Source organism: Felis catus, chromosome D4 (assembly GCF_018350175.1).
Source record: "Felis catus isolate Fca126 chromosome D4, F.catus_Fca126_mat1.0, whole genome shotgun sequence".
Classification (NCBI taxonomy): domain Eukaryota; kingdom Metazoa; phylum Chordata; class Mammalia; order Carnivora; family Felidae; genus Felis; species Felis catus.
In genome coordinates this window covers 6608233-6629144 of record NC_058380.1, presented here as the reverse complement: position 1 = coordinate 6629144, position 20912 = coordinate 6608233, and the positions used below count along the sequence as shown (strand labels likewise).

Genomic DNA, 20912 nt, shown 5'->3' with positions numbered 1-20912 from the left:
GAACATTTTTTCACCCCAAAAGAAGCTCTGTGCTTATTGGCTATCACTCTCTCACCCCCTCTTCCTTCTTTAGTCTTAGGCATCCCCTAATCTGTGTTCTGTCTCAATAAATTTGTCTATCTAGATATTTCATACAGATGGAGTCATATAATATGTGGCCTTTTATTACTGGCTTCTTATACTCATAATTCCCACCCCAAGGAAATCTTTAGTAAAAGGTGAAAGATTTATGTGATCTGAAGAGAAACTCCAGACCATTAAACTCATACAATTTTCATGAAGTTCATCCATATTTTTTTTGCATGTTATTTATTTATTTATTTATTTATTTATTTATTTATTTATATGAAATTTATTGTCAGATTGGTTTCCATACAACACCCAGTGCTCATCCCAACAGGTGCCCTCCTCAATACCCATCACCCACCCTCCCCTCCCTCCCACCCCCCACCAACCCTCAGTTTGTTCTCAGTTTTTAAGAGTCTCTTATGTTTTGGCTCCCTCCCTCTCTAACCTTTTTTTTTTTCCTTCCCCTCCCCCATGGTCTTCTGTTAAGTTTCTCAGTTCACCTATATTGTAACATCTGTCAGTAGTTAATTCTTTCATGGCTGAATAGTATGCTGTTGTGTGGATAATACCACGTATTGTTTAAATTTTTTTTTTTTCAACGTTTATTTATTTTTGGGACAGAGAGAGACAGAGCATGAATGGGGGAGGGTCAGAGAGAGAGGGAGACATAGAATCGGAAACAGGCTCCAGGCTCTGAGCCATCAGCCCAGAGCCCGACACGGGGCTGGAACTCACAGACCGCGAGATCGTGACCTGGCTGAAGTCGGACGCTTAACCGACTGCGCCACCCAGGCGCCCCCCACGTATTGTTTAACCGTTGATCATTTGATGGACATTTTGGCTGTTTCAGCCTTTTGTCTGTCATGAATAATGTTTCTATGAACATTTGTGTACAGTGTGGACAGATGATTTCTTTTCTGCATATATACCTAGGAGTGGAATTGTGGGTCACATCATAACTCTATGGTTCACTTTTTGAGGGACTACCAGACTGTTTTCCAAAGTGGCTGCACCATTTTACATTCACACCAGTAGTGTGTGAGGGTTCTGATTACTCCACATCCCTAATAACACTTGTTGTTACATGACCTTTTAAAAATTCTATCCATTCTATTGGGTGTAAAGTGGTATCTTATTGTAGTTTTGATATATATATTTTTTCTGATTAGCAGTTCTTTTGGGTATCTTTGCCTTGCTTACTGGCAATTGTGTATCTTCTTTGGAGAAATGTCTATTCATATCCTTTGTCCACTTCTAAAATGTTTGTTTGTTACTGAGTTGTTAATAGTTATATTTTCTAGATCCCTTATCACATACTATATGATTTGGAAATCTTTTCTCCCATTTTATGTTTTGTCTTTTCACTGTCTGGATCTGGATAGTGTTCTTTGAAGCAAAGATCTTTAATTTTAATGAAGCCTCATTTGTTTATTTTTGTTGTTGTTGCTTGTGTTTTTATGTCATATCTAAGAATTCATTACCAAATCAAGTTCATGAGGAATTTCCCCTGCAGTTTCTTCTAGGAGTTTCATAGTTTTAGGTTTGCGCCCCTTTGAGTTCATTTTTGCTGATGGTTGAGGGTAGGGATCCACTGTCATTCTTTTGCATGTGAATATACACCTGGTCCTGACTTCCCCCACTTTATATAGTGTTTATAAGGTTCATACATGTTGTACCATGTATCAGTACATTATTCTTTTATGGATGAATGATATTCAGCTAAATAGTATCAAATATATGATACAATATGGATAAACTTTATAAGTATTGAGTGAAGTGTAAGAAGCCAGTATCAAATGGATATCTACATGCAAATCCCAGCATCATTTGATGAAGAGGCTGTGAGTTCCCATACTCAGTAGTCTCAGAACCCTTGTCAAAGTATCATTTGGCCATAGATGAGTGGGTTTGTTTCTGGATTTTCAATTCTGTTTCATTGGTCTATATGTCTTAATGCCAGTACCATACTCTCTTTATCACTATAGTTTTGTAGTAAGTTTTGTAATCAGTGTGAGTTTTCTAACTTTCTTGTTCTTTTTCAAAATTGTTTTGATCTTTCCTAGTCCCTTTAATTTTTATATTAATTTTATGATTAGCTTGTCAATTTCTGCAATAAAGACAGCTGAGATTTCTATAGGGATTACATTGAATATATAGGTCAGTTTGGGGACTGCTACTATCTCATTGAAGTAAGTCTTCCAATCCATGAACATGAAATATCTTTTTGTCTATTTGGGTCTTCTTTAATTTTTTTCTGCAGTGTTTTGTAGTGCTCAATGTATAAGTCTTACCTCTTAAATTTATTTATAGGTATTTTATTCACTTGGATGCTGTTGTAAATGGAATTGTTTTTATTATACTTTTTTGGATTGTTCATTGTTCATGTATAGAAATAGAGCTGATTTTTACTTGTTGATCTTATGTCCTTTAACTGTGTTGAATTCATTTATAGGCTCTGACATTTTGGGGGGGGGGTTGTTAACTATTTTCTGTATATAAGATCATATCATGGGCCAATAAAGACAGTTTTGATTCTTCCTGCCCAATTTGGGTGCCTTTTATTTTCTTGCCTAATTGCTCTAGCTAGAACTCTCATTGCAGTGTTGTATAGAAGTGGTGAAGGTAGGCATCCTTGTCTTGTTTGTGATTTTAAGGATAGATCTTGAGTCTTTCACTGGTGATTATGATATTGTTTGTGGGTGTTTCATAAGTGCTATTTATCAGGTTCAGGAAATACCCTTCAATTCTTATTTAAGTTTTTTTTAACTCATTAAGGAGTATAGAGTTTGTTACTTTTTGTGTATAAATTGAGATGATCATTTTTTTTCTTTCATTACATTGGTTATTTTAATATCTGGAACCACCCTTTTATTCCTGGGATAAATCCCACCTGTACATGGTGTATAATTCTTTTAATATTTTGCTGGATGTGGTTTGCTACTATTTTGTTGAGGAAATTTGCATCTATATTCATGAAGGATATTGGTCTGTAGTTTTCTTGTAGTGTCTTTGTTTGGCTTTGGTATCAGGGTAATGCTGGACTAATTAAGTTGTTTAGGAACCATTACTTTTTCATTTTTTTTTTTTTTGAAGATTTTGAGAAAGATTTGTTGTCATTTTTCTTTAAATGCTTGATGGAATTGTCCAGTGAAGCCATCTGGTTCTGAGCTTTTCTTGGGAAGTTTTTGATTATGGATTTAATCTCTTCATCTTGTATAGGTCTATTTGTAGTTTCTGCTTTTTTCTTAAATGAGTTTTGATAGATTGTGTGTTTCTAGGGATTTTTCCATTTTATCTAGGTCATCTAATTGTTGGCAAATATTTTTTCATCATATTTTCTTACATTCTTTTTATTTCTGTAATGTTGATAGTGTTGTCCTCACTTTCATTTCTGATTTTGATAATTTGAATCTTTTTTCTTTCTTTCTTGTTTAGCTAAAGGCTTGTCAGTATTTATTTTTTTCAAATAAACAATGTTTGGTTTCATTCTTTTCTTTTTCTCCCTGAATTGCTTTTCTATTCTCTTTGCCTGTAGTGTTTATTATTTTCTTTTTTCTATTGGCTTTGGGTTTAGTCTCCTTTTTTCAAAGTTACTAATGGTATCTAGGGAGATTATTGATTTGAGATCTTTATACTTTTTTAATATAGATGTTTACAGTATAATTTCCCTCTATCTGGTTTTGCTGAATCCAGTATTTTGATATGTTGGTTTTTTTGCTTTTATTTTTCTCTATGTATTTTCTAATTTCCTTTGTGATTTATTCTTTGACCCATTGTTCGTGTGTTAATTTTCACACATTTGTGAATTTTCCGGTTTTTCTTTCGTTATGATTTCTAGTTTCATTCCATTTTTGTCAGAGAAGATATTTTGGATGATTTCAGTCCTTATAAGTGTATTCATATTTCTTTTGTGACCTAACTTATGGCCTATTCTTGTGAATATTCCATTTACATTTGTGAAAAATGTATATTCTGCTTTTGTGGGGTTGTATTCTGTATATGTCTATTAGTTGATTTATAGCACAATTCAGTTTTTCTTATTGTTTTTTCTTATTGTTCTTCAGTCTCGTTTTACTGTTTTTTAAAAAATTTTTTAAGTTTATTTATTTTGAGAGAGAGCACAAGCAGGGTAGGGGCATAGACAGAAGGGAGAGAGAAAATTCCAGGCAGGCACTTCGCTGTCAGTGCAGAGTCCGAAGTGGAGCTCGAACTCGTGAACTGAGAGGTCATGACCTGAGCCGAAGGCAGATGGTTAACCCACTGAACCACCCAGGCACCACTCGTTTTTCTGTCTTATTGAGAACGGTGTATTGAACTTTTCAGGTATTATTGCTGAATTGTCTATTTCTCCTTTCAGTTTTTATTTTTTGGTTTACATGTTACATGTTTTGGGGCTAATTTCTTACGTATGTATATGTTTATATATACATTTTCTTAAGGATTTAAATTTTCATAATGTTCTTTGTCTTTTGTAAACTTTTGACTTAAAATCTGTTTTGTCTGATATTAGTATAGCCATCCCAGCTTTTTTTTTATTAAAAACTTTTTTTTAAATGTTTATTTTTGAGAGAGAGAGATAGAGAGACAGAGAGAGAGAGAGAGACAGAGTGTGAGCAGGGGAGGGGCAGAAAGAGGGGGAGACACAGAATCAGAAACAGGCTCCAGGCTCTGAGCCATCAGCCCAGAGCCCGACGCAGGGCTCGAACTCACGGACTGCGAGATCGTGACCTGGCTGAAGTCGGACACTTAACCGACTGCGCCACCCAGGCGCCCCTGTTTGTTTTTTTTTTTTTATTGACTTGCCTTCTGTTGACTAATCCTATCTCCTGTTGTATGTAGTGTCCTGTTAAATCCGTCTGTTGGTCCATGAATTAACAGTATCAGTAATACCAGGGAGCTTGTTTAGAAATGCAGTATCTCTCTCAGGCCCCTTGCCAGAATCCGTGAATAAGAATCTTTTCTTTTTCAACAAAAATCATGCTTTTCAAGCTTTTCAACAAAAACCGTGGAAGCCAAAAGACAATCTCCAGGTTGTTATTATGAACGTTAAATTTTGAAAAATACTAATCTGCCTCATTCTAGCTTATTCAGTTAGGGGAAACAAGAGCCTAAATGTCCATCAACTGATGAATGGATAAAGAAATTGTGGTTTATATACACAATGGAATATTATGTGGCAATGAGAAAAAATGAAATATGGCCTTTTGTAGCAACGTGGATGGAACTGGAGAGTGTGATGCTAAGTGAAATAAGCCATACAGAGAAAGACAGATACCATATGGTTTCACTCTTATGTGGATCCTGAGAAACTTAACAGGAACCCATGGGGGAGGGGAAGGAAAAAAAAAGAAAAAAAAAAAAGAGGTTAGAGTGGGAAAGAGCCAAAGCATAAGAGACTGTTAAAAACTGAGAACAAACTGAGGGTTGATGGGGGGTGGGAGGGAGGAGAGGGTGGGTGATGGGTATTGAGGAGGGCACCTTTTGGGATGAGCACTGGGTGTTGTATGGAAACCAATTTGACAATAAATTTCATATATAAAAAAAAATAATAAAATAAAAAATATAAAAACAAAAAACAAACAAAAAAACCCAAACCTGTTTATTTATACAGTTGACGAAGCCCAGATAGGATATACCCTTGGGATCTTTACAGTAGAACCTATGTTATATGCCACATACTTTGCTACGCACTTTATCCGTATTATCACATTTTTTCCTTCCAGCTATCCTCTGAACTCAGATTTCTGTCCTTATCCTTTAGAAGATGAAGCATAAGCTTAGAGAGATTAACTACCACAAGTTTACCTAGCTAGTAAATACCTGAACTCAGACTTCACCCATATCAGATTTTAAGCTAATGTTTTATAGATTATCACTGTTTAAACTGGAACACTTTTGAGGTGTAAGTAAAGACAGGCTATTAATAATTATTCTGGGACAGCAGACAGAGCAGACCTGTCTTGGTCCAGCCAGGTGATCTGCTCATCCTGCCTGCAGCTCTCTGCTGTATGGCACCTCTCTTTTCTGCATAGCTAATTTAGCTTCAGGAGCATTTGCTGCCGATCGTCCGTGCCTGTGCGATATTTTATGTGCTCGGCTTGCCATTACATAGAATGGCCAGATCCTCATGTGCTTTCTTCAGCTTATGCATTACCTCTTCAGAAGCTTTCACTGAAGTCTTTACTTCATCTGACCTGTTAAAATCAGAGCCGAATAGAAGTTAAAGTGATGAAAATGGATTTTACTTGATAAACTACTGTAATAGGGGAGATACTCCATTACAGAAGTGAGCTTGACTCTGAATACAGCCTGAACAAGTGGGGTTTTGTGGCCCAGGGACAAGTTTGACAGGGCATTGGTGAATGGAAAATTACTAAGAGTAGACATCAAGTCTGGGGGGATTCTGAGTGAACCAGCCTAATATGATTCTTGCTAAAGGCAGGTCAAGGTGATCAGATATCACCTGCAGGATAATAGGGGTGAGGAGTTTGATTAGGTATCTAAGGTGGTTTGCTAAATGGACTTAGCAGGATTCTTGCTAAAACTTGATTCTACGAGGAAAAACATGGATGGGAGGGTTCAGAGGGGCCTTGATAAAATTTGGCCAAGCAAAGAATATTTTTCATTTCTCCCCTGTACTTATTTGTTTTTTTGTGGTCTTTACTATCATGGCACTGCCCCTTTTGAATTATAGTTCTCCAATGGCATCTCTGAGTTCATCTCTTATAATGTGAGATCCTTAAAGTTAGGCACTATTTTTCCTTTTTGTATTTCCTGTACCCATTCTGTGCTTATTATGTAATAGAGTCTCTGTTAATATTAGTGGAATGCTGACTGTCCTTGCTCTAGAATGATATGGAACTGAATCACACTTAGATAATGGTTTGGAAAAGAAGAAGCAAATTAGGTGCTTTTAGTAAATAACAATAAAAATAACTTTGATTGGGTGTGTAGGGAAAGAGTTAAAAATGACTGCGGTTTCTGTTCTATTCTTTTCCATCAATCAGAGTGTCTGTTTTTGTGCCAACTTAGAATCTATTCCAAGTGACATTTCTAGCAATTATGTAACATGGTCCCCTACCATCCCATCAGCCCTAGATGTCATCCCTCTTGTTTTTGCTAGTTGAATGGATATAAAGTGATATCACATAATTTTAACTCACATTTTATTCAACACTAGGTATTACCATCCTCTCACATGTTTATTAATTATTTTTAATTATTATTAATCATGGATTTGCTCTATTGTGAATAATTTATATCCACTTTTTTGCCATTTTTTTTATTTTGCTTTTTTAATTCTGATTTTTTGTTATAAAATATTCAAAGTAATACTTCACATAGAAAAATATATATCACTGCAGTCACCACACAGCTTTTCAAATATATCATTTTGCTATTTTCAGATTTTTCTCTGATTCATTGTTATGAAGAATTACATTTTTCCAGTTTAGCCATCTCTGCTATTATAGGATAAATGAACTTTATCTTAGTTTTTTTTATTTTTTAAGAATCATTGCAGGATTTGGTTTGCTAAAATTTAATATATTTAGGATTTTTGTACCTATTTTGGTGAGTCTATTTGATTATGATATCTGGCTGGTTTTGGTATCATGGTCCAAGTAAACTCACAAAGTATGTTAATTTCCCTGTTCTCTCTTTTTCTGTTCTCTGTAATAATATACTGAAGGTTGGAATTGTCTTTCATGTTTGGTTGAACTAGTATATAAATTTTATCTGGGCTTCATGGTGGTTTTTCCTTTCTTCTTATTTCTTCTCTTTCCTCCTTTTCCTTTCTTCTCCTTTATTTTTGTAAGTAGATAGTTTCTTTAATGGTTATAGTTCTTTTGAAGTTTTTGATTCTTAAAAAAATTTTTTTTTAACGTTTATTTTTTTTTGAGAGAGGGTGAGAGACAGAGCATGAACAGAGGAGGGACAGAGAGAGAGGGAGGCACAGAATCTGAAGCAGGTTCCAGGCTCTGAGCTGTTAGCACAGAGCTTGAACTCATGAGCTGTGAGATCATGACCTGAGTCGAAGTTGGACGCTCAACCAACTGAGCCACCCAGGCACCCCTGAAGTTTTTTATTTTTGAATCCGTTTTTTAAAATTACATATGGCTTTAAAATTGTCTGTCTACATTTTCAAATTTATTGTCATTGTTTATTCTCTTATTGTCTCCATAACCTATAATTATACTTTTAAAAATGTTTTTATTAATTTTTTAATGTTTATTTTTGGGAGAGAGATAGAGAGAGAGTGAGCATGAGTTGGGGAGGGGCAGAGAGAGAGACACACACAAAATCTGAAGCAGGTTCCAGGCTCCGAGCTGTCAGCACAGAGCCCTATATGGGGCTCACACTCATGAACTGTGAGATCATGATCTGAGCCGAAGTCGAACACTTAACTGACTGAGCCACCCAGGTGTGCCAGTTATACTTTTGAAAAATCATTAGTGTTTATCTGTGGTTTTTTTTCTTGATCAGATTTGACAAAGGCTTGTTTATTTTGTTAGTTATTGCAAATAATCAGCTTTTATTTTCTTGATTCTCTTTATTGAATCTTCTGTTAACTTCTGCTCTATCACATTTTCAACTGTCTTCTAGATTATTCTGTTATTTTTTAATGTATTGAGTTAGATAACTTAGATCATTCTTTGTTATCTTCTGATATAATCAGGTTAAAGCTATAATTTTCCTCTTAAGTATCACTTTAGCTATATTCCATAATTTTTAATACATGTTATTAATTGTTCATTATAAATACTATTTAATTTCTGTTATAATTTCTCCTATAATCTCTGAGATATTGAGAAGTATGTGTAAATACAAGAATGAATACAAGGATACAGTTTAAAAGTTGTTACTCAATACTGTTTTTATATGTAACTTACTGAAATTATTATATATCTATGAGTAAACAGTTGTGTTGATAATTCAGATGAAAATTTTATATCTTTATTGTCAGTGTGTTGAGTTGGTGTCATTTTTGTCTACAGTGGAAAAGATCAAAACATTACTAGAATAAAAATAACGTTTGTTTTTGTGAGGCTTATGTTTTCAAATATATAGGATTAAGTATGTTAACTAACTTGAATTTTAAAAAATTTAAAAAAATTTGTTTAAGTATTCATTTCTGATTTAGCTGAAATGTGGTTAGAGAACATGTTGATTATTCTCTGGCACTTTGGGAGACTTGTTCTTAGACCCCAAAAGATTGGAATGTGTATGTGTGTGTCTATGTGTGAATGTTCTATATGTGCTGGGAGATAATGTGCATTATTTAATTGTGTGGCTTTTTGTTTCATATGCTTTTTAAAAAGTTCAGTAGTCTTCAAACATTTGTTAATGTACCTTCGAAAATATCTTTGAAAAAAAATCGTATACCCCTGCAGTTTAAGATGACATTAAAATACTTTCCTTGTAAGTGTAAAAAGTGCAGAAAATATAGTTACTGGTGCACTGTGTAAAATTTAACATTTAAAAAAAAAAAAACTGTTGTGCTGTTCTCTTAAAAGTATTCAGTGATCTCCAAATAGTTTAGTTGATACTCTCATTATCAATTAAAACACACACAGATTTGAATTAACCTTTCTGTGCAAGATACCTAAAAAAAATTAGATAAAATGTTTTTAAAAATCTGCTTGAAAGAGTTCCAGCAATCATATTTTAAAATGCAGGAAGTCATGCTGAACCAAAAGATGTCAATTGCTACTGCACTTGTGCCGAATAAGAGTTGTTATTTCAATCCTGTTACAAATTACAGATGTTCCATAAATGTACTTGCTGCGCTCTGTTAATCATTTCTTTGCTTACCTCTTTCCTAGGAATCACGCCCGTGTATCATAGTATGTTTGCTTTAATGAGTGAAACCGAAAGGACCTGGTATCCGCCCAACCATGTCTTCCATGTAGATGAATCAACCAGGCACAACGTACTCTACAGAATAAGGTACTTTCTACAGTAAAGTGACTCATTTAGTGGTTAAAGGGCAAAGTGAGAGAAATTATCAAACATATATGTACATTTTTTCTGAGTTTATTTATTATGAGTGGGGGAAGGGACAGAGAGGGGAGAGAGAGAATCCCAAGCAGGCTGCACGCTTGGCATGGAGCCCAGCCTGGGGCTGGATCTCAGGACTGCGAGATCACAACCTGAGCCGATCTCGAGTCAGACGCTCAACTGACGGAGCAACTGAGGCGCCCCCAGACATATCTTTAAATTGCAGGGACTTGTTGTTAAGTTGTTACTTAATAACAGGGACCAGAGCTTCATTTAAGACTTTTTCTCTACTAGAGGAAGTGTTTATAAATGTTTTTTCACTAGAATGCTCTGAGCTTTTCTGGTGGGATGCTACTTTACCGTTTAGTATTATAATTAAATTTTAAAAAGGATGTGAATGGCCTTTACTAATAAAATCCTGAATAAAATCCAAATAAAATTTGGAATGTTGTTGGTTTCCTAGGAAATTCAATATTTTGTGCAACAAAATGTAATCTCCCATCTCTTTTTAATAATTTTTTTTAGTGGAGCACCTGGGTGGCTCATTCAGTTAAGCGTCCAACTTCCACGATTTATGAGTTTGAGCCCCGCTTCGGACTCTGTGCTGATAGCTCAGAGCTTGAAGCCTGCTTTGGATTCTGTGTCTCTCTCCCTCTCTGTCTGCCCTCCCCACTTGTGCTCTCTCTCTCTCAAAAATAAATAAGCTTTAAAAAATATATTTTTTTTAGAGTCGAAGTAAAGTAGAGGTATGATTTTGCCAGTGTTATTTGCAGCCGCAAATTATTAGTTAATTTATTTAATAATTTTCCACTCAAAATGATAAAACAAAGAAATACGTTTGATCTGTGGCTCTTATGAAATAGATTCATTCCATGCAGAGTCAGTGTTACATAGTAAAAATGCACATGGACTCATTCATGATTTTTAAAAGGAAAGAAAAAGAAGCCTTAAAAAACTAAAATTCAAGAGAGATATCCTTACCATGGTAAAGGGTAAAGGATATTTACCAAAGGCAAGAAGCAAGTAATATTCTCAAATGGTAAGAGGTCAGAAGCAGTCTCTAAAATCACAAACAAGATAAAAAACAAAAATAGCCACCATCACTGGTTCTATTTAGGATTTTAGTGGAGTTCTCAACAAATACAGTTAAGACAAAAAAATACACAAAATATTTAGTAATTGAGAACAAAGAAGCAAAGAGTCATTATTTGGAGATGCTATAATTGTTAACATAGAAAATGTAAAGGCATCAGTAATAAATGTTCAGCAGAATGCTAGATCTATATGATCAGTATGTTAAAAGTCAACTATTCCTGGAGCACCTGGGTGGCTTAGTTGGTTAAATGTCTCACTCTTGATTGTTTTTTTCTTTTTTTCTTTTTTTCCTGACTCTTGATTTTTAATGGGATCGAGTCCCATGTCAGGCTCCACACTGGGCATGGAGCCTGCTTAAGATTCACTCCCCCGCCTCATTCTGCCCCTCTTCCCCACTTGTGCGTGTGTGCATTCTCTCTCTCAATAAATAAATAAACAAACATTAAAAGAAATCAACTATTTCTGTACACCACAAACAGAAAAGAGGTCATTTAAGATAACAACTAATAGCAACAAAAAATGCAAAGTACCTAGGGTTAAATCTATCCAAAGTAAGACTTTTATGCAGGTTTTAAGACTTTACAAATTTGTATCATTTATTTTATTTTTACTTATTTATTTTTTTAATTTTTTTATTTTTGAGAGAGCGTGAGTGGGGGCAAGGCACAAAGAGGAGGAGACAGAGGATCTGAAATGGGCTCTGTGCTCATAGCAGCAAGCCCGATGCAGGGCTCAAACTCAAAAACTGCAAGATCATGACTTGAGCTGAAGTCAGATGCTCAACAAACTGAGCCATCCAGGTGCCCCCAAAGTTGTATTATGTAAAAGAAGCATGTTAACATGCTCCGTAGATTGACAAAATACCAATATTTTATTGGGAGTATTTTTTTTATTACTTTCTGTAATGACTGTACTTTCTGCAATTAGTAAGTGTATCTTTTGATTTGAGAATGTTTGTAGAGGAGAGGTCTACAGTCTTTTAAAATACCAATATTTTATTGGGAGTATTTTTTTTATTACTTTCTGTAATGACTGTACTTTCTGCAATTAGTAAGTGTATCTTTTGATTTGAGAATGTTTGTAGAGGAGAGGTCTACAGTCTTTTTCTGAGAAGGCCATTAGTAAATATTTTAGGCTTTGAAGCTATACTATCTCTGTTTTCACTCTTCAGCTCTGTTATTAAAGTGTGAAAGCAACCATGAATAAGAAGTAAATGAATGGGCATGACTGTGTTCCAGTAAAACTTTATTTATAAAAACTCACAGTGGACCAGAATGGGGCTATGGGCCAGAGTTTGCTGATCTCTTCTCAAGAATTAAAAATTGTTTCCCTTATCAAATTTTTTCCCTTATCAATTTTTTTAATGTTTATTTTTGAATATTAATTATTATTTATTTATTTTTGAGAGACAGAGAGAGAGCATGAGCAGGGGAGGGGCAGATAGAAAGAGAGACACACACAGAATCAGAAGCAGGCTCCAGGCTCCAAGCTGTCAGCACAGAGCCCAATGCGGGGCTTGAACCTGCGAACCGTGAGATCATGACCTGAGCTGAAGTCAGATGCTTAACTGACTGACCCACCCAGGTGCCCCAAAATGCCTTTTTAAAAAATGTTTATTTATTTTGAGAGGGGGGTTGTTTATTTATTTGCAGAGAGAGAGGGAGACAGAATCCCAAGCAGGTTCTGCACTGTCAGCACAGAATCCAGCGCAGGGCTTGATCTCATGAATGGTGAGATCATGATCTGAGCTGAAGTCAAGAGTCGGACGCTCAACCAACTGAAGCACCCAGGTGCCCCCCAAAAATTAACTTAAAATGAATCAAAGACTTAAATCTAAGAGCTAAAACTATAAAACTCTTAGAAGACAATATAGGAGTAAATCTTTGTGTACTTAGAGTACGCATTGGTTTCTTCAGTATGGCACCAAAAGCCCAAGTGACAAAAGAAAAGTACGTTAATTGGGATTCATCAAAATGTATGTTTGTGCATCAAAGGTTGCTGTCAAGAATGAAAAGACAAGGGTGCCTGGTTTGTTCAGTCAGTTGAGCATCTGATTCTTGACTGGCTCAGGTCATGATCTCATGGTTTGTGAGATCAAGCCCTGTTTTGGGCTCTGTGCTGACACCACGGAACCTGCTTGGGATTCTCTCTCGGTCTCTCTCTCTGTCCCTCTCCTGTTCACATGCATGCTCTCTCTTTCTCTCTCAAAAATAAATAAGTACGCTTTAAAAGAAAAAAGAATGTGAAAAGACAGCCCACAGAATGGAAGAAAATGCTTGTAACTCATATATTTGATCAAGGTCTTACATCTGGAATACATAAAGAATTCTCCACTGAGAGAATGGAGCCCAACTTGTGGCTCTGTCCCATGAACTATGAGATCATATCCTGAAAAGAAATCAAGAGTCAGATGCTTAACCAACTGAGCCACCCAGGCACCCCTGGAATACATAAAGAATTCTTAACGGTTCAATAGTACAGTGACAGATAACTCAGCGAAAATATGAACAAAGGATTTGAATAGACATTTTTCTAAATAAGACATACAAATAGACAGTAAGCACATGAAGGGATGCTCAACATCATTAGTCTTTAGAGAAATGTAAATCAGAAACACAGCAGGACACCAGTTCACCCGTTAGGATGACAAAGATATAAAAGATGGACAATAACAAGTTGTTATGAATTTGCCTAATTATTACTTATGAAATAGGGCACGGGGTGTTGGATGGTGAGCCATGCTTCAACAACAGAGCACAAGAGAAATTGAAATAGAAAAGTTTATTACTCAAAGGTTCTGGAGGTATCCAGCATGCCTTGAGGGGCCACATGGAGAGATCAAGGCAGGGTGCAGAGAGGGACATAGGACCCAGGGCACACGGCTTCCCTAGGGTCTGTGGGTAGAGTGCTTTGGGGTTCCTTGCCTAAGGCCCAATTTGGTCGGTTCAAGCCAAAAGAGCTGGTCTTTGGTAAGCTACATGGGAGTCTTATTGAAGGGGCTTTTAAGGGTTAGGTGCTGGAAAACAGGGGAGATTGTTGATCACAAGGGTGTTGGGGAAGTTTTATCAGAAACTCACATTTGCTTGTGACTCAGTGGGCTGTTGTGTAGGGCGTGTACTTGCATGAAGGGGCTAGTGTCGGTTTAAGGTCACTGCAGGCCTCTTGGACGCCAAGTCAGCAATACCAAAGACTAACTTAGCGAAACTCTCCACGTGTTGTCAAGGATCTGAACTATTGGGACACTTACATGTTGCTGTTGAAGATGTAAACTAGTGCAGCCACTTTAACAGTTTGTTCCTCAAAAAGATGGATGTAGAAAACACACACACACTTACCCTTGTGCATACTGTTCCTAGCAGCCTTATCCACAATAGCAAAAAGATGGAAAATCCAAATGTCCATCGTGTGATGAGTGAAGAACCAAAATGTGGTTTATCCATACGATCAAATATTAACTGGGCATTAAAAAGGGAATGAAATACTAATGTTTGCTGTAATGTAGATAGTCCTTGAAAATATTATGCTTATGAAAGGAGGTAGAAAAGGCCACATATTATATGATTCCATTTATATAAAATGTTCAAAACAGGCAAATTTATAGAGATAGACTAGTGGTAACTTAGAGGTGGAGAGTAGTTGGGATGATTTGGGTATGGCTGTTGGTAGGTATGGAGTTTCTTTTAGGGGGGATGAAAATGTTCTAAAATTAGATTGTGGGATGTTTGTACAATGTTTCAAACATACTAAAAAACATTTTGAATTGCATGCTTTAAATGGGTAAACTTTAAGGTATGTGAATTATATCTCAGTAAAGGTGTAAATGAAGCAATAGAGAATATTTTTTGTTTCTTTGAAGGACAAGTTTTTAGCTTGTTTCATTGATTCATTCATTTGTACTGAAGTGTTGTTGACATACTCTGTTAGTTTCAGGTATACAACATAGTGATTTGACAATTCCGTACATTATGAAATGCTCACCATGGCAAGCCTACTTGTCATCTGTTATTATAGTTATTATAGTATTAGTTACAATAACCATAGTTATTATAGTATTAGTGACTATATTCCATACGCTGTACTTTTCATCCCCATGACTTCTTTATTTTGGCACTGGAAGTTTGTAACTCTTAATCCTCTTGACCTATTTCACCTGTGTTCCACTCCCCAAAACAACTGCCAGTTTTTTTCTCTATAGTCTGTTTCTTTTTTATATTTTAGTTCATTTGTTTCACTTTTTAGTTGGCACATATAAGTGAAATATGGTATTAGTCTTTTTCTGTATGACTTCTTTCACTTAGCATAATACCTTTTAGGTCTACCTATGTTGTCATTGGCAACATTGCATTCTTTTTTATTGCTGAGTAATAGTCCATAATGTATGTATACCACACTTCATCTGTTCATCTGTTGATGGACACTTGGGCTGCTTCCATATCTTGGGTATTGTAAATTATGCTGCAGTAAGCATAGGGGTGCCTGTCCCATTTCAAATTAGTGTTTTCATTTTCTTTAGGTAAATACCCAGTAGTGGAATTACTGGGTTGTATACGGTGTTCTATTTTTAGTATGTTGAGGACCTGCATACTGTTTGTCGTCATGGCTGCACCAACTTACAATGCTTCCAGTGGTGCCCGGAGGGTCTCTTTTCTCCACATCTTCGCCAGCACTTGTTATTTCTTGTCTTTTTGATACTAGCCATTCTGACAGGTGTGAAGTGGTATCCTGTGGTGATTAACCTCCATTTCCTAAAAGAAGAAGCCATTGTTTTCATACCAGTTAGCATTTTCAGATTCCTCTACCAATATCACTGGATTACTATTAAAACAATTTTTTGTTAATATTTTGTTTCTACATTTTTCTGTTTCCTCTTGCTTTTGCATTCTGTGCATAGAAGCAGGCAGCTCACGGGCACCTGGGTGGCTCAGTCGGTTAAGTGTCCGACTCTTGATTATGGCTCAGGTCGTGATCTCACAGTTTGTGGGACCCTGCTTGGGATTCTCTCTCCCTCTCTCTTTCCTCCTCTCCCACTAACACACACACGCTGTCTCCCTCTAAATAAATACGTACGTACATACATACATAAACTTTAAAAAAAAGCAAAAAGCATATTGATTTTACACTTATGTTTCTTGTATCTTCTGTCTATACTATTATCATGGTCTTACCCAGATTTTCTTTTGTCCCTCCCTTGTGTTTAACACTGTTAGCTGTGTTTTCTGATTATGGGATAATACCTTTCAGTATGCTGGAAGTGGTTATATGTACATAGTATGTTTATATTTGAACTATTTGGAGGCTGACTGAATGTTTTGTCTTGTAGATTTTACTTTCCTTACTGGTATTGTAATGGCAGCAACAGAACCTATCGGCATGGAGTGTCTCGAGGTGCTGAAGCTCCTCTTCTTGATGACTTTGTCATGTCTTACCTTTTTGCTCAGGTATAATTATATTATCTTACTTGTATACGTGTTAAATGATAAGAATCTTGCTGTGTTCTGTAGCTCTTCATCAGGAAAATCTTCATCTATGGGAAAATTGATGTTCTGTCTTGCCTAGCAGGTACAGAAAGGTAACAAAATTGACTCTTTTTATCACTAGTTTTTAATCTTTTTATCACTAATTTTTAATTTATTATTTATAACTTATAAATAATAAAATCTTTTATAAAGGTTCCCTTAATTAGCTCTTTTTATTTATTTTTTTTAATGCTTTGTGACATTTTAAGGATTTCACAAAGTTCAGATTGAGTTATAGCACATGATTCACGTAGATATAAGTGTCTGGAATATAAGACAGCGAAATTAATTTAGAGAAAAAAAATTTTTTTTATTCCTGAACAATTTCAGACTTAAATAGTGAGTAATAAAATGTAAAGAAAAGTAGGAAACTATATAAAAGTGAGTTAACAATAGTTTGTTTAGCTCCTCATAAGAGGATGGCTAGATGTTAATACTTGATCTGAGAGCTGTGTTTTAGTTATTTGTTCATTAATACTGCTGTATTAAAGTTTTGTAGTGTATTTGAACATTTTATAATGTTTTCTTATTGTTACCTTAATTTAAACAATAATTGAAATGTTATGTCATTAAATAACTTCTGTTTTTATGTGCCATAAGACTGAGGAGTAGAAACTAAAGAAAAAATTTATTAGTGCTCTTGAGTAAAGGTATGCTCTTCTTATTCCCAAAATGTCAGAGTAAGGAGTTGTGAATCCGATTTGCAAATATCATAGGAAATAGCTACACAGATCCTCATGGCTCACATTTCTTTTCTTTTCTTTTTTTTTTTTAAATCCAAGTTAGTTAATATATAGTGTAGTCTTGGATTCAGGAGTACAACCCAGTGATTCATCAATGACATTAACACCCAGTGCTCATCCCAACAAGTGCCCTCCTTAATGCCCATCACCCATTTAGCCCACACCCCCACCCAACATCCCTCCAGCAGCCCTGTTTGTTCTCTGTGTTTTAGAGTCTCTTATGGTTTGCCTTCCTCTCTTTTTATCTTGTTTTTCCTTCCCTTCCCTTCCCTTCCCTTCCCTTCCCTTCCCTTCCCTTCCCTTCCCTTCCCTTCCCTCCCCTTCCCTTAAGTTCATCTGTTTTATTTCTTAAATTCCACATATGAGTGAAATTGTGTATCTTTTTCTGACTTATTTCGCTTAGCGTAATACACTCTAGTTCCATCCACGTTATTGCAAATGACAAGATTTCATTCTTTTCGATTGCCAAGTAATATTCCATTGTGTGTGTATGTATGTATACGTATATATGTATCACATGTTTTTCATCCATTCGTCAGTCAATGGACATTTGGGCTTTCTCCATAATTTGGCTATTATCAATAGTGCTGCTATAAACATTGGGGTGCATTTGCTCACAGCTCATATTTCTAAGATATCTAAGAAAGCTGGTTCAGTTTGTGAGCAACAAACTGAAAGATATTTCTCTTTTGGGTTATGAGAACAAGAAACTTTCTCTAAATTCTAGTAAAATATATTTAGTAAAAGTTACCATTTTTACATGGACACATTAGTGGCATTAAACTACATTCACATTATTGTGCAACCATTACCACCATTCATTTTAGAACATTTTTCATCTTCCTGGACTGAAACTTCATACCTATTGAACAAGGCCTCTTGTTCAATGCCTCGTGCTCTTCTGGCCCCTGGCAGCTATTTCGCTTTCTGTCTCTGTCTCTGGGTTTGCCTCCTCTGGGTGCCTCATGTGAGTGGTATTACACAGCATTTCCTCTCTTATGACCGACTGACTTGTCATAACATAAAGCCTTCAAGGTCATCCATGTCATAGCATGTCAGAATTTCCTCCCTTTTTAAGGGTGGCTAATATTCCATCATATAGACCATATTTTATCCATTTATCTGTTAATATTTGGGTTGCTTCCACCTTTTGGCTCTTATGAATAACACTGCTGAGAACATAGGTGTACAAATATCTCTTTGAGATCCTGCTTTCAATTCCTTTGGATATGTATCCAGAAGTAGAATTATTAGATTACATGGTAAATCTATTTTTTATTTTTTTGAGGAACTGCTACCCTGTTTTCTGTGGCAGCTGCACATTCCACCAGCACTGCACAAGGATTCATTTCTCCACATCCTCACTAGCACTTACTTTCTGGTTTTTTGATAATAGCCATTCTGATGGATGTGAAGTGATATCTCACTGTGGTTTTGATTTGCATTTCCCTAATGATTAGTGATGTTGAGCATTTTTCTTAAGCTGTTTGGAGGTTTGTACATCTTCTTTGGGTACATTACTATTTGTGTCCTTTGCCCATTATTTAATCAGGTTGTTGTCAAGCTGTAAGTGTTCTTTATGTATTCTGGGTATTAATCCCCGATCTGCCATATGATTTGTAAATCTTTTCTCCCATTCTGTCTATTGCCTTTCACACGTGTTGATGTGTCTTGTGATGCCCAAAAGTTTTAAATTTTGATATTATCTGATTTTTTTTTCTTGTATTTACCTGTGCTTTTGGTATCATGTCCAAGAATCATTACCAAATCAGTATCATGAAGCTTTCCCCCTATATTCTCTTGGAGTATTTTATTGTTTTAGCTCTTATGTGCTTGTGTTTAGATCGTTGATTCATTTTGAGTTAACTGTTATTGATGGTGTAAGGTAAAGGCCAAATTTCATTCTTTTGCATGTGGATAGCTAGTTTTTCCAGCACCATTTGTTGAAAAAACTGTTTCTTTCTCCATCAAGTGATCTTGGTGCTCTTGTCAGAAATAATTTGACCACCACCCAACTTTTAGATAGCTTCAGTAGCTTTTAAAACCTTTGTTTCAGTAGCCATTGAAAAGAGAGATAGGCTTTTGAGAATAGATACTATGAGGATATGACTTTATGTTCTTTTATGATTATGTCACCTGTGCTGCAGAACTGGGTTTTATTTTGGTGGCATGCTAATTTAAATCCCATTAAGAAGACGATTTTCCTAAACTGTTTATTCAGCTGCTTTACCCTAGTATTAATACTGTGATATCTCATACTTATGATCAAGAAAAATTGTGGATGATTTCTAATTTTGTCTTCCTAGGAAGAATTTTCTTATCTAGCACAGCAAAATAATTTCACAATAGAATCCTAAGTTGTATCTAGATAATAAATACCACATGTAATTTTCTATTTCTTAATGTTTCTATTTCTCTAAATCTGTGCCCAGAAAATACATAAGGTAGTAATTAACTTATCCAGCTCATATTGATACCAGGTTAGCTTATATGCATATTATAGACTAAATGAAGCAGATTTGACTGGTGCCATCATCAAAGTATAAGATATGTTGAGATTTTTAAATAACTAAAAAAAGTTCAGCCACTAAAGTATAAAGTACATAAGATATTACTATAGAAAGATAGATTTGGGAAAGGTAAGCCAATAAAAGCCAAAAATGAGATGTCCCTTTTATTTTTTTTTATTTTTATTTTTATTAAGTTTTTTTTTTAAACGTTTATTTATTTTTGAGACAGGGAGAGACAGAGCATGAACGGGGGAGGGTCAGAGAGAGAGGGAGACACAGAAGCTGTCAACACAGAGCCCGACGCGGGGCTCGAACTCATGACCGCGAGATCATGACCTGAGCCGAAGTCGACGCTTAACTGACTGAGCCACCCAGGCGCCCCAGATGTCCCTTTTAAATTCATTTTCTTCTGAGGATTGTCTTATAGCCCCTCAGAATAAATAAATTGCTGCCCTGTGACAACCTTTAATGAATTCATAGATACTCAGCAAAAAATGTATATTCCCTCCATATTGTTTCTTTAAAACCTTGGTTAAACATTGGTATTTCAGCTAATATTGTAATTCTTACCTTTCTTATCAGGAAAATTGCTATTACTTTTTAGAATATTGGTGCTTTTTATGTTTTGCTGTTCTTTTCTCCCATTACATGTTCAGTCTGATTTCCATATTCCTAAATCATCTAGACCAAAATCTTGAAATTTTTGTTTTTTCTTTTTCTTCATTTTTTGTATCATGATAACGTTATCATTTTTTTCAAACTCTTTTAGTGTCTTCTGTTCCCTACATCAGATCCTTGTTATCTCATATTTGTAGCTCTTACAGAGTCTCCTTGAATACACATTATTTCCTTAAAGCACTTTTTTATTATCATTGATATGTCTACCAGTGGAAGAGGCATGATGCTTTAAGAAAAGGTGCTGCGAGAAACTGATGCTTTAAAAAAATGGTTGTCTATTACTTGTTAGGATCAAGTCATTC

The 20912-nt window shown here is 35.6% G+C and overlaps 1 protein-coding gene across 7 annotated transcripts in view; it reads left to right on the top strand.

Moving 5' to 3' along the window:
* JAK2 (Janus kinase 2) overlaps positions 1 to 20912 on the top strand; it is a 118642-nt gene that overhangs the window by 45671 nt on the left and 52059 nt on the right. For 5 of the 7 annotated variants that reach the window (XM_045043877.1, XM_023243278.2, XM_045043878.1 and 2 more), the window contains 2 exons: positions 9894 to 10017; positions 16484 to 16601. In XM_045043877.1, coding sequence (XP_044899812.1) covers positions 9894 to 10017; positions 16484 to 16601 — 242 coding nt within the window. Of the gene's footprint in view, positions 1 to 9893; positions 10018 to 16483; positions 16602 to 20912 lie in introns of those variants that run through there. The other 2 variants (XM_045043879.1, XM_019815715.3) reach the window with 1 other exon arrangement.